This window comes from Vanellus vanellus (assembly GCF_965231255.1).
Source record: "Vanellus vanellus genome assembly, chromosome: 20".
Classification (NCBI taxonomy): Eukaryota; Metazoa; Chordata; class Aves; order Charadriiformes; family Charadriidae; genus Vanellus; species Vanellus vanellus.
The window spans coordinates 2,951,555-2,964,532 of record NC_138925.1 but is presented as its reverse complement, the minus strand read 5'-3'; the positions used below and the strand labels follow the sequence as shown (position 1 = coordinate 2,964,532).

Below are 12,978 nucleotides of genomic sequence, written 5' to 3'. Positions count from 1 at the left end.
TTCCCTGTATTTTTTGCTCTTAAAATGGGTTTTCTTGTTGTTCCATCACATGTTCTCGAGTCTTTGCAGCTTTTCTAATGCGAAGAGTTTGTTTCTTCAAGCAGCAGTTGCCAGGTCCTTTCCTCGACCTACATTGCTTGCCTTTGCAGATCCAGGACATGGTGGCCATCCGTCACACAGCCTGCAATGAGCAGCAGAGGACCACTATGATCCTTCTGTGCGAAGACGGCAGCCTGAGGATCTATATGGCCAATGTAGAGAATACCTCCTACTGGCTCCAGCCCTCTCTCCAGCCTAGCAGTGTCATCAGCATCATGAAGCCAGTTCGCAAGCGCAAGGCAGCTGCTATTAGTAAGGGATTTCTCATACGTATCTTGTGTAATGTAGCAGTAGCAAATGTAGATGCAAAGATTGATCAGTACCATATAGATACTTAAGACATTAACTTCTGACAATTACCGGTTAACCTCAGGGCTAAGTACTGGCTAAGTCTGGGTAAAAATATTTTCATAGATGTACATAAAAATACATAGCCATCTGGCTCACATGGGCGTTTCCAAAGGAGACAAGTTCATTCTGCAGCTTTTTTACCTTAGCTTTTCCTGTTTGGATGTATTTTGTCAAAACCATCTCTTCCCTTTTAGCAACTCGCACATCCAGCCAAGTGAACTTCCCTATTGACTTCTTTGAGCACAACCAGCAACTCACAGATGTGGAGTTTGGAGGCAATGACCTGCTGCAGGTTTACAATGCTCAGCAGATAAAACACCGACTCAATTCCACTGGCATGTATGTGGCCAACACAAAGGTAAATGGGGCAATTTGGGGATTCTCTTTGGCTTCTCTCTGACATTATTGTCCAGATTTGTAGCATGCCTTTTCTTAGAAGTCTGCATTGTTCAAATGACCCTGTACAAATCCCACAATACTGTTAGATAAGCAGTGGAGGGACTTGTGTGCAGACATCAGATTCTTAGCTTAACAGTGAATTTTTGACTTCACCTTTCTGAGCTGTGATTTGTCTCCTTCAGCCTGGGGGTTTCACCATTGAAGTGACGAACAATAACAGCACAATGGTGATGACAGGCATGCGGATCCAGATTGGCACGCAAGCGATAGAGCGAGCACCCTCGTACTTGGAGTTCTTTGGCCGCACCATGCAGCTGAACATGACCAGGGCTCGTTGGTTTGACTTCCCTTTCACTCGCGAGGAAGCCTTGCAGGCTGACAAAAAACTAACCATCTTCAGTAAGTCTTTGTTAATTGTTTGCTTTGACTATCTGTTGGTTTTGTTCAGGCATTTGAAGCTGCTGTGCTTCACCTCATAGTAGGGAGGGTCTCCACAAGCTGTTCATTTGAACTCGCCACAGAAACAATTCGAGGAGCGGATCCTGCACATCTAATAACTTTTTCTTTATGGCCCAGTTTCTTGCTGCACTGGATGAATGTGCAGTAGCTCAGCTCAGCTCAAGAATTTTGTGTTGAGGCAGTAGAGAAGTGGCCTTGAAAAGGAGATGAAACTGTCAGCGTGGGTGTATATTAATGACACGGTATAATTGCTATCCTGACCTTACGAGGCTATGCTTGTTTGTATTCAAAAGAAACTATTTTGTTAGATTTTAAGAAGTTTTTCTCATCACTGCAGTTGGGGCTTCTGTGGATCCTGCTGGAGTCACAATGATGGATTCCATAAAAATTTATGGCAAAACCAAAGAACAGTTTGGATGGCCTGATGAGCCCCCCGAGGATTTCCCCTCTGCTTCAGTGAGCAATGTTTGTCCCCCAAACCTGAATCAAGGGAACGGCACTGGAGACACGGAGACGGCTACCCCTGCTGTTGCCAGTGGGACTGTCCTGGAGAGGTATCTCTGCAGTCTTTCTTTTATTTCCCCCTTAAAATGGGTAGTTGCTCTAGAGGGGACCTAGGTGCTCTTGTGTGCCTTTCTTAACTAGGAGAACTTACTTGAGTTAATGAGTTGTCCTCACTGCCATATAAAACAACAACTGCAAAGTCAGTGATTATCTTCTAAGCAAGGCTTTGTGCTCACTCTTGATTTATCTGGTGGAGTAGATGGACAGATAGATCTGTGTGCATGCTTCGTGTTGCTAAGTTCGTTTGTTACAGCAGTCTTGAAGAGCTAAAAGAGATTTCTGCCTTCTTGGTACATTTTTTTTCATTTCAAGCTGGCCCTTTTTCATTCTCCAGAGCTCACAAAGGTTAGGCTTCTCTGAAGTTAAGTTCAGTTTTGACGAGGACTTTGTGCGTGACCTTGCTTTAGGCGAGTGGTTCCCACCAACTTACCTCGTAGCCCACATGTCTCAGGTTTAACTACTGTGGTGGAGAAAGTGTTAGGTCTCCCCCTGGATCTGCCTCCCCCCAGTATCAAGTCAAACCACAACGGTGAGCTGGGCACGTATTTAGCAGAAGAAATAGAACTTTATTTTTTATATCCACCCTGTGTTTTTTCTTTGAGCTCCTACGGTCTGTGCCATAAGGGTTGTAGAAAGCCTGGCAAGATAGCAAGGATGGGAGGAAAAGAGATCAGAGAGGAACTAGCAGTGCTGAAAAATGACTGTTTTGAGGGATATGCTGCTTGACTGTGAGTAAATGGTAGTTAGTTTTGTCTTACGGAAATTCTCAGGTAAAGGTTCAAGGCTTGAAGTGGCAGTTATGTCCAATTGAAGGACCTGTTTGGCCATCCTTAATATTTTGTCTAATAGTTCGTGGGATTTTTTTCCTGGGCTTAATTTCTCTTTTCTTCCCTCGTCTGCTGTGACATCTCCACAAGATGTCCCTCTCTGCACAGACATGCTTTCTGGTTTTCCAAAGTGGTGGGATTATAGTCTAAAAACTCGGAATCAAAAAAATTATTATTTTTACTTACGTGTTACAGAATGCAGCATGGTTACCTTATAAAGGGCCTCTTGAGTAGGAACAACTAATGGCAGGCAAGAGGCAGCTTTCCTGTCGGAAGTTTGGTGTCTGTTCTTCAGATTTAACCTTCTGTGGTGCTTTAAGCAATGTGCTTGGCTTCTCTGTGCTAGGTGGCCTGGATCTCCTTTATTTATTTTGCTATTAGGCAAGTGTCTGCTGCCCAGATAGAAAGAACCGTGCTTAGATTTACTGTATATAGCGCTCTCCCGGCTTCCTGATTTTCCCATTTAATTTGCCTTTTGCTTAGAATGTGTTCTAGGGAGATTTTCTGTGAGCTTTACACATTTTTATTTTTTTTTCCTTTTTCTTTGCTCCCCCAAAGTTCTGAAACTGAGTCCCTAACCACCCTGGACCGGTTAGTATGCCATCCTTTTCTCTGCACGAATGAGTGTGTGTCAGAGAGACAGAACACATGATGTGGCTTTTGTTGACTGTTTTTTTTTTGTTTTTGTTTTCCAAGTGACATTTGCTTCTTTACATTCTGGTCATTGCATGGCAGATGGTTTAGCAAAATGTAAAGATGAGGTGGTTTGTAGATTTTTGCTGTATAAAGTTATAACTGTTGCTTGTTTGACAGACTCCTCTTTTCGCTTTGTTCCCTCTTTGCGTCTTTTTATCCCACTTATATTCCCCTACTAGCTTTATGGAGGGTGGCTGCGGGTAGGGGAATGTAATGTTATGTATCACCACCAGACCAGACAATTGTTGTTTCTTCTACCTCGTATCCAATCCTACGCTGTTATTTCTCCCCTTAATACTATCTCTTCCCTCCTTTTTCCTGTATTCTTGCACTGCTCCTTCTGGCGTGTCAGATGGCATTTCAGGTAGTTCTACCGCGAGGCATGAAGTGGTGCTGCAAGGGAGATTCAGCACTTTGCCACAAGTTGTAAATAAGGTTTTCCCTTGGGGCAAGTATTTTACTAGCCTGCCTTACTGCTGTCAAAAGTTTGGACCTCAGCATCTCTCACTTGGGTCATACCCGGTGCTCCAAGTTAATTTTCCTCCGCAATATTTTGCGTTGAAACTCCAAATTGGAAAGAGCAACCTGTGTGAAAATAGCAAGCGAGTAGAATCTTGCTCCCTTAGAAAAGTCGGTTACGCTTTTTCCCATGTGTCATACCAACCCTTGATCTGCAGTCATATGTACGTCTGTGGGCCATGGTGAATTGGTACTGTCAAGACAATCCAAGTTATCCCTGCTGCAGGCTGCGTAAGGAAATGTTTTATCCTCTTTGGTAGAGAAAAGCCCCTGTCTTTCAGCTGTGGATTATTAAAGCAGTCCTAAGTTTGTCTGTGAGCGTGAGCCAGGTTTAACTCTGGTCTGTAACACAATGAAATGATATGCATGGTGCCTGTGGCAGGTTTTATCATGCTTTGATTTTGTACTTGGCATTCGTTAGCTGTCTCTGAGCTACTCATGACTGTAGCCCGCATAAAGCAAAGTGCTAAGGAGAGAGAAGGGTTGCTGTACTCAAGCCTGCTTTCCTTTCTCCCTTCAGGCTAGTAGTGAGTTCTTTAGAAGCGCTGGAAAGCTGCTTTGCTGTAGGACCAGTCAACGAGAAGGCAAGTAACTTTCTGAATACATTCTTGAGCTTTCAGAGATGGGGGAGGAGGGGCAAGATCAGCAGCACCTCCTGCAGCCCTGGGGGCCTGATAGGAAGAGAGCTGCATCCGTTTTGCTCAGAGCACTGATCTGAAAGTTGACTTAGCGAAAAGCATTTGAAACTAGTTTAGAATGACAATCGGCATTTGCATTTATTGCTGGTGGGATTTTTGTGCTGTAGAGTGACCTCATTTACAAAAACAGCAGGGTAGAAGCCCATAAATCTCAAAAGGACTTTTCTTGTGTAGACATGTGAAATGTTCCTTAAATGTCAAATAATAAATTGAGGAGGCTATCAAAACTATATTGAAAGAAGGCAGAAACTTGCATGCACAATGCAAATAGGGGAGGGAGCTGCAGGTACCCTGAGAAATGAGACTTATGCATCACCTTAATGGTAAATGTCCTGAAGAATGTTTTTTGTCTGTTCTCGGGAGCAGGAGAAGAACAAAGTGGCAGCTCAGGAACTGGCTACTATGCTGCTCTCCATGCCAGCTCCTTCCAGCGTCCAGCAGCAAACCAAGAGCCTCTTGGCTAGCTTGCACACCAGCCGCTCAGCATATCATAACCACAAGGTAACACGGTGCAAGGATTTCAATGTCTCCTGTAACCTGCCAGTTTATGGTTGAGGTGCAACACGCCCCTAGAAAGCCCTTCCTCCCTGCAGCGTAAACCTGCTGGTTAATTTTCCTTTAGCTCCGGCTGCCTGCCCTGCTGGCTTTTGTGTTTCACCAGAACTTCACTACTTAAAATGCTTTTTGAAGATTTTGATGGGAAATTGTGTCAGTTAATCTAGAGAAATCAGGATCTCTAAACACATGAAGTTTGTTTGCAAACTCTGTAGCTCTGGTTTCCATTTCCAGAGGCACCTGGCTTAAGGTAATAGGAAAATACTGGGGTAAGTAGTGGTTAGACTATGTGTTAACGTAATTGCAGTAAATGCACAGATGTCTGCAGATAGCCTTTGCTAACCACTTGAATGGTCATGTTTATACACTGGTCTTTCCATCCACATTTAAGCCTGAGGGGAAGAAAATGTGAAAATCCATTCTCAAGGCAGATTTCTTCTGTTACAAGGTCACTTTTTAATATTAGTTTTCCTTCTTAGATGATATTGACCGAAAGTTAAAGCAGCAAGTGCCAGATTTCCCCAGGATCTGTCCTGCAGTTGTATTTCAGGTGCCTTGTTGTACTGCTGTCTGTTGTTTTTCTTTGCCTATGTTATCTTTCACTTTACAGGATCAAGCATTGTTAAGTAAAGCCATTCAGTATTTGAGTTCCTCAACCAAAGAAGGAAAGGACCTCGATCCTGAAGTGTTTCAGCGGCTGGTCATCACTGCTCGATCCATTGCTATTATGAGACCCAACAATCTGGTCCATTATACAGAATCAAAGCTGCCACAGTTGGAAACAGGTAGAGAAGTCTGGATTTTTCTTCAACTTTCTCTTGTCATAACCGAACATGTCTTGAGGTATCTGGTTCTGTGTGACAGGGACTGTATGTGACACGTTTGTTAGGCATGTTATAGTCCTTGTAATGAGGACATCAGAGCCTCTAACAAAAGCCATTTCAAGTAAACTTGGTGTTACCCTGCTTGTTAATGTTTTCCCCTGCATGTATCTGACATCTGTTTTTTAATTTGTGCAGAGAATGAAGAAGGGCAAGAGGTGCAGAAACACGCTGAAGGAGAAGGCTGCACTTTTATTACCCAGCTGGTTAACCACTTCTGGAAGCTGCATGCATCAAAACCCAAAAACGCCTTCCTTGCCCCTGCCTGCTTGCCAGGTGTGCTAGCTCTTCTTTTGCTACTGTAAAGCTTGTGTATTTTGAAGGAACCTATTTTAAGCTTGTAAACAGAGAAAATGACTTGTTCCAAATTAGGCTTAAGGTGTTAATGATGCAGTGAATGCTTTCTAAGGTATATCTGCTCTAATGCTTTTGTTCAAAAGTATGTGTATTGTGCTAGTAAAAAGGAACTGATGATTGATTTATTTGCACTTGACTTCATGGATGGTGTGAGAGGATATTCAGTGGTGCTGGCATATGGTGCGCACAGTAGTCATTCCGTTAGGCAGACAGGACTGGTGCGCAAGCTCATTTTGGATTGAAACTTCAATATATTTGTGGTACTAACATTGTTCCTTGAAGTCTACAAACAAAAGATGCTTCCTGCAGTGTCTTAATCTGTGTGCTGAAATGGAAAGAGAGTTGATTACAGTCCTACTTTTATTTCTCCTTAGGCCTCACTCATGTTGAAGCCACAGTCAATGCTTTGGTGGATATTATCCATGGATACTGCACATGTGAACTGGATTGTATCCATACAGCATCCAAGATCTACATGCAGATGTTACTTTGCCCAGTATGTAATCTTGCTCTGCTCTGCATCAGCCTATAACACTGGTAATATGAACAGAATTGAATAGAGGTAGAATGATAGTACATAGTATAGATACAAAATAGAGGCATGCAGCCAAAACACAGAGCCAGAAGTGAATGAAGGAGAAATTTCTGTCCTTGTGTTTTATTAATGTTTGTGATGCACTGCATGTGGAACGATAAGTATTGCTTTATTGCTGGGGGAAACAGAGAGTTTAGAAGTTGAGCAGTGACATATGTCTCACATGAATCATGACCAACAGAGTCAGAAGTCTATTTTTAGCTATCTTTCCAAATACTGTGAATAAGCACTTAAAGCTTAAGTAGTTTATTGATTAACTATTAACCCTCTAGGATCCTGCAGTGAGCTTTTCTTGCAAACAAGCTTTGATCAGAGTGCTGAGACCAAGGAACAAACGGAGACATGTCACCTTGCCATCCTCCCCTCGGAGCAATACTCCTATGGGTATGCAAGATTCATTCATCTTCGCCTTTCAATAAGCATGACCTACTTTATTTGTCAGAAAAGACAAGAAAATAAAGTAGTCTTTTAAACGGGGCAAAACACAGTCTTTCCTTTCTTTTCTCTCTCTAGCCCCCTAACACCCCCCCCCTTTTTTTTTTTTTTTTAAACCTCCTCTTTTATGTTCTCTGGATTGAAAGGGGAGAGATCTCTGAGATATTCCCCTTACAGTGTTAGGGAAATCTGGCTTTTATCTAAGGGGTAGTAATCAAGACTGTCCTAGTATTTCTGTGCATAATTTCAAGTCCTTGTAAATCAGTCATAAAGATTTGTGGACACCCAAATTAGGGTATCGGATCTCCATCCAAGAGATACTTTTTTTAGCATTGACATGAATTGTAGTTGTCATGGAATGTATTAGTGATTGGGGGTAGACTGAGGACAGCTTAGTTTTTTCCCCAACATTAATTACCTTGTTGATGATGATGTGAGGAAAGAGCACATTTGTGAATTAATCCTTTGTAACTCAGGAGATAAGGATGATGATGATGACGATGACGCAGAAGACAAGCTGCAGAGTTCTGGGATAGCAAATGGCGAGCATATCCGACAAGAAAGCCAGGAGCAAAGCGAAGTTGATCATGGGGACTTCGAGATGGTGGTAAGTCCGGCGTGCTTCTCTTTGGATCCTTTTAAATATGTTAGGTACTTGAGTTTAATTCATTTAGGATGAATCAGTTTGTAGGGTTCCATTAGCTGGTGGTGGTTTGGTGAAAACTCTCTCTGTTTCCTCTCCATAGTCTGAATCTATGGTTCTGGAGACTTCTGAAAATGTGAATAATGGGAACCCTTCCCCCCTGGAGGCTCTTCTGGCTGGAGCAGAGGGATTCCCTCCTATGCTGGATATTCCTCCAGATGCAGATGATGAAACAATGGTGGAATTGGCTATTGCCCTGAGCCTGCAACAAGATCAGCAAGGTAAGATGTAGGCATTATGGGCAGTCAAAAATGTAAATAGAATATGAGGAAAGTGGGAAAGAAACACAGCAGAAGCTGTTGATGTCACCACCAACAAAGCAAAGATAATAGAACTATGAAATGTACAGAGGAGGCCAGAGTTAACATAATTCTCTCATAGAATGATACTCATAATTTGTTTTCTTCTTGCAGGGAGCAGCAGTAGTGCACTTGGACTTCAGAGCTTAGGACTGTCTGGCCAAGCACCCAGCTCTTCTTCTCTTGATGCCGGAACACTATCAGATACAACAGCATCAGGTAACTGTTCACTGCGAGGAATCAAGCTTTTTTGATTTTGACCTAAATAATGACATAAAATTTGTTTGTAAATATGTTTTTGAAGAACCAATTATTACTGTTAGCTTTGTGTATTTTTGATAGCATATTTATGGCCTTTTCCTGCTTTCATTATAGGCTTTTGAGGAAGTTATTTCCTCTTCTTAAAATAAAGCAGACAAAATAAGCCATATACTGTATTTCCTTTGCATTTATAAACAACCAGACGTTGTTCTTCAAGTCACTTGCATGATTGTCTATTTGATGAGAAGGTTTCCTTCTCAGGGTATCTCCCCTCCACTGCTTTTGCAGGCTTAAATGTACCAATGGACATGTCTAAGTTCCCTTTTGATTTATAGTTGAGAATTGACATAAAAACCAAAGACAAATATTTGTGGCTTTTCTTTTGTAGCATGTGTGTCTTTTGAAGTTATATCAAGGCAGTGTTTTTACTTGTAACAGCTCTCTTTATTCTCTTAGCTCCAGCGTCTGATGATGAAGGCAGCACAGCTGCAACAGATGGCTCAACTCTTCGGACTTCACCTGCAGACCATGGTGGGAGCGTCGGCTCCGAGAGCGGTGGCAGCGCAGTTGACTCTGTAGCTGGTGAGCACAGTGGTAAGTATCTCCTGCTGCGCCAGTGTCTGTCCATCTGTTTTCTACTGTAATAGGACTTTACTAGAATGAGAGGGGGTTCCAAACTGATGATGCCATGCATCATTTTTTGGTTACTGCCAAAGTAACGTACAGACTGAATATTTGCTCACTTTTTGTGGTTTTCTAGAAGTGTGGAATTTGCAGTAGTTTTTGCTGACCTGTAATAACAGAATGCAGAGCAAGACTGAAAGAATTCACTGTACTGCTGGATAAGTTTGGATGAGATAGAATTAATTTCTCTCTTTTTTTGCTTGGGACTGACACCCAGGTAAAACTAATCACAGACTTTTATAAAAAAAACCATTATGTCCATGCTGCCGATCCTGGATATATACCACATGTCTTCTGACTCTGTTTAAATAAATACTGTGGAACCAATTCAATTTGGGTCGCGAAGATGAGGCTGGCAAACGAAGTAACACTGGGGGTGTTAAGTAGCATCTGTAAAAATTACTCTCTTCTACCTTTATGAAGTTAACCAAAGGCACCTACACCTTAGAACCATAGTTCCAAAGGATAGTTCAGCTGCGTCGGGTGCTACGAAGCAGGCAAGAGGCGTGTTCACATGTGCTGACGTTGTCTTTCCCTTCTTCCTTTTTCTTTTTCAGTGTCTGGCCGTAGTAGTGCTTATGGGGACACGACAGCTGAGGGTCACCCTGCTGGACCAGGCAGCGTCAGCTCAAGCACAGGCGCTATCAGCACTACCACAGGCCAGCAAGAGGGAGATGGTTCAGAAGGGGAAGGGGAGGCAGAGGGAGACGTCCACACTAGCAACAGGCAAGGGGCTTTTTCTTCCTCTTCAAGAATAGCACATCTGGTCTGCAGTGTCATTGTTTGTAGAGGAGTGGACTACAGGTGCTGAAATCCATGGACTATGATTTGTGACTGTTAGATACTGAAAATCGAAAGTCAGAGACATAGAACAGAGCAAACTACGGCATTGGAAGATGCCTCCCACTGTGCGTTGACTGTGTGACATGTTATACGTACCTAATTTGTGTCCTACAAAACTGCGGCCTGTACAAAGTGATGAAAAAGTCCTGCATGAGTATTAAACAGAGGAATCACTAAAATCTACAGCTTGGGAGCTTGTGAAATTCAGTGTTAGGAAAAAAGTATGTGCAGGAGTGCTAAGCACTCTGCAGTTTTTTATTCTATGGGAACAGATGCTCAGTCATTTTTACAGTGCAGTTTGGAACTGATTTGTGGTATCTGTTTCTAGACAGTTGAATTCTGCAAGTAGTCATGGTAGGCGGTGTAGTTCTGAAGTGAAGAACTACGTCCGCTGTCAGAGTTGTTCTGCATCTTTGGCATCACTTGACTGTAAAGTCTGAGGGAGTCCACTCCTGTCTGTGCTGATTTGATGACCTTAGGATTTCTTCATGCTCTGCATTTATGTGGTAAATTGCAGTGCTCTGTTGATAATCCTGCTGGGTCTAATGTTTCTTGTGGTGTGCTTGAAGTCGTTTCTGATCCCTGGCTTCTGACTTCCCAGGCTGCACATGGTCCGACTGATGTTGCTGGAGAGGCTGCTGCAAAACTTACCTCAGCTGAGGAATGTTGGAGGAGTCCGGGCCATTCCTTACATGCAGGTAACTGAGGAGGGCTCAAGAGTTAAGCTTTAACAAAACAGTTAATCACTGCTACTACTGCATGGTTTCTGTTTGCACATGCTTTTCCCTTTCACTTTCCTGCCCAGTCACGGTGTGTGAGTCCAGCTCTAAAGTGTTTGATTGATTGCACAGCATTCACAGAATCACAGAATTTTCAGAGTTGGAAGGGACCTCTAGAGATCATCTAGTCCAACTCCCCTGCCAAAGCAGGATTGCCCAGAGCACATTACTCAGGACTGCATCCAGGCGGGTCTTGAAAATCTCCAGAGAAGGGGACTCCACAACCTCCCTGGGCAGCCTGTGCCGGTGCTCTGTCACCCTCACCGTAAAGAAGTGTTTCCGTGTGTTTGAACGGAACTTCCTGTGTTCTAACTTGTGCCTGTTACCCCTCGTCCTGTCACTGGGAACCATTGAAAAGAGCCTGGCTCCACCCTCCTTCAACCCACCCTTTAGATACTTGTACGCCATAATAAGGTCTCCCCTCAGCCTTCTCTTCTCCAGGCTAAAGAGTCCCAGCTCTCTCAGCCTTTCCTCATAAGGGAGATGCTCCAAGCCCTTAATCATTCCTTACCCATAGATTTTGTAGATATGTACCCTTTCTCAGTGTGGCATTAGTTGACTGATGAGCCTAAGGTCTAAAATCCGTGTATTTGGGTGGGGTCTTCTGGTTTTATACTGAATGATCCTATCAGGGTGTGAAGGTCCAAGCAGAATTTGGGAAAGAACATGTATTAATCAAGGTAAAATCTGCAGGGGTTTTGTGAAAGTTAATCTGTATTTATCTTAAAAACATGGAACCTGCCTTCTTTGAATTCTCTGACTTCTATTCCCAGGTTATTCTGATGCTCACAACAGACCTGGACGGGGATGATGAGAAAGACAAGGGAGCTTTAGATAACCTTCTGTCCCAGCTGATTGCAGAACTGTGCATGGACAAAAAGGTAAGCTGTGGTATGAGCACACACTCTTCCATTTGCTCCTTCTAGACAGGGCTTCTTCCCATGGAGGAATTAAATGCATAGGAGTCACAGAAACACATTGCTGCTGTATGGGATGTGTTCAGGCAGTTTATTTCTCTTGGCTCACTTCACAGAAGGTAGAAAATGACATGAGTGTAACTCTCATGGTTTCCTGGTTCCGGCATCCACAAGTGAGCATGAAAATTGGTTTTGCTTGAATTAAACTTTTAAAACAGTCATGATCAGTGATGCATAATTGACATATATACCTTCTCATTTGTGTAATACTGTTCCCCGGCATCCAGGCCACTGTCTGCCCTTATATTGAGGAATTTGTGCTGCTTTTTTAGTATTACTGCTTGAGCTTAAATTGGAAATGCTTCCTGAGGATCAGAGCACTGAAATTTAGATGCTTAGGACAAAGTGCTCAGCTCTGTAAGTAACCAAGCAAGCTCTCTCCTTGCAGGATGTGTCTAAGAAGAATGAGCGCTCTCCTGTGAACGAAGTGCACTTGGTGGTGATGAGGCTGCTTAGTGTGTTCATGTCCAGAACTAAGTCAGGATCCAAGTCTTCCATTTGTGAGGTACATTCTTCAAATTGCTTTGTCAGGGGGATGGCGTGACTGCGGGGTTTTTGTTCATCAAAGGTGGTCTGAAAGCTGCTAACTGAAATAGCTGGACAAAAACTGAAAATCAGTTAAAAGTGCTTTAGAAAAAAATATGAAGAATCTGTAATGTTACTTGACTCTTGTGGAAAAAGATCTTTGCTGAAACTCATGATGGAGGAAACAGACACGTAAAGACAACAGGATTCACTTGATTTGTGCGCGGTTGCTGACTGAGCTAAGCGCAGTACATTAATGATCTTATTTAAAACGGTCTAGCAGATTTTTTCTTTGCATCTTACTGGTGCTGAAGGGGTTAAAGAGGATTTGTAATGTGATTATTGGAAAGCAATATGCTGCTGTGTCAACGTAAAAGTCGCTAAGAGGATTCCTTAGATATTTGTTGCTAAAAGGTACAGTAATAAGGCATAAAAAGCAGTATGTGTGGTGGGAAGGAGATTAATAAAAAAG

At 42.8% G+C, this 12,978-nt stretch overlaps 1 protein-coding gene across 1 annotated transcript in view; it reads left to right on the top strand.

Moving 5' to 3' along the window:
• The window catches only part of UBR4 (ubiquitin protein ligase E3 component n-recognin 4), a 78,405-nt gene that overhangs the window by 29,919 nt on the left and 35,508 nt on the right, over positions 1 to 12,978 (top strand). The window contains exons 46-63 of the mRNA XM_082493705.1: positions 150 to 351; positions 645 to 808; positions 1,032 to 1,248; positions 1,646 to 1,862; positions 4,435 to 4,498; positions 4,979 to 5,113; positions 5,778 to 5,952; positions 6,187 to 6,324; positions 6,780 to 6,901; positions 7,273 to 7,384; positions 7,912 to 8,042; positions 8,182 to 8,359; positions 8,552 to 8,656; positions 9,155 to 9,292; positions 9,940 to 10,108; positions 10,827 to 10,923; positions 11,778 to 11,885; positions 12,370 to 12,486. Coding sequence (XP_082349831.1) covers positions 150 to 351; positions 645 to 808; positions 1,032 to 1,248; positions 1,646 to 1,862; positions 4,435 to 4,498; positions 4,979 to 5,113; positions 5,778 to 5,952; positions 6,187 to 6,324; positions 6,780 to 6,901; positions 7,273 to 7,384; positions 7,912 to 8,042; positions 8,182 to 8,359; positions 8,552 to 8,656; positions 9,155 to 9,292; positions 9,940 to 10,108; positions 10,827 to 10,923; positions 11,778 to 11,885; positions 12,370 to 12,486 — 2,589 coding nt within the window. The remainder of the gene's footprint in view (positions 1 to 149; positions 352 to 644; positions 809 to 1,031; positions 1,249 to 1,645; positions 1,863 to 4,434; positions 4,499 to 4,978; positions 5,114 to 5,777; positions 5,953 to 6,186; positions 6,325 to 6,779; positions 6,902 to 7,272; positions 7,385 to 7,911; positions 8,043 to 8,181; positions 8,360 to 8,551; positions 8,657 to 9,154; positions 9,293 to 9,939; positions 10,109 to 10,826; positions 10,924 to 11,777; positions 11,886 to 12,369; positions 12,487 to 12,978) is intronic.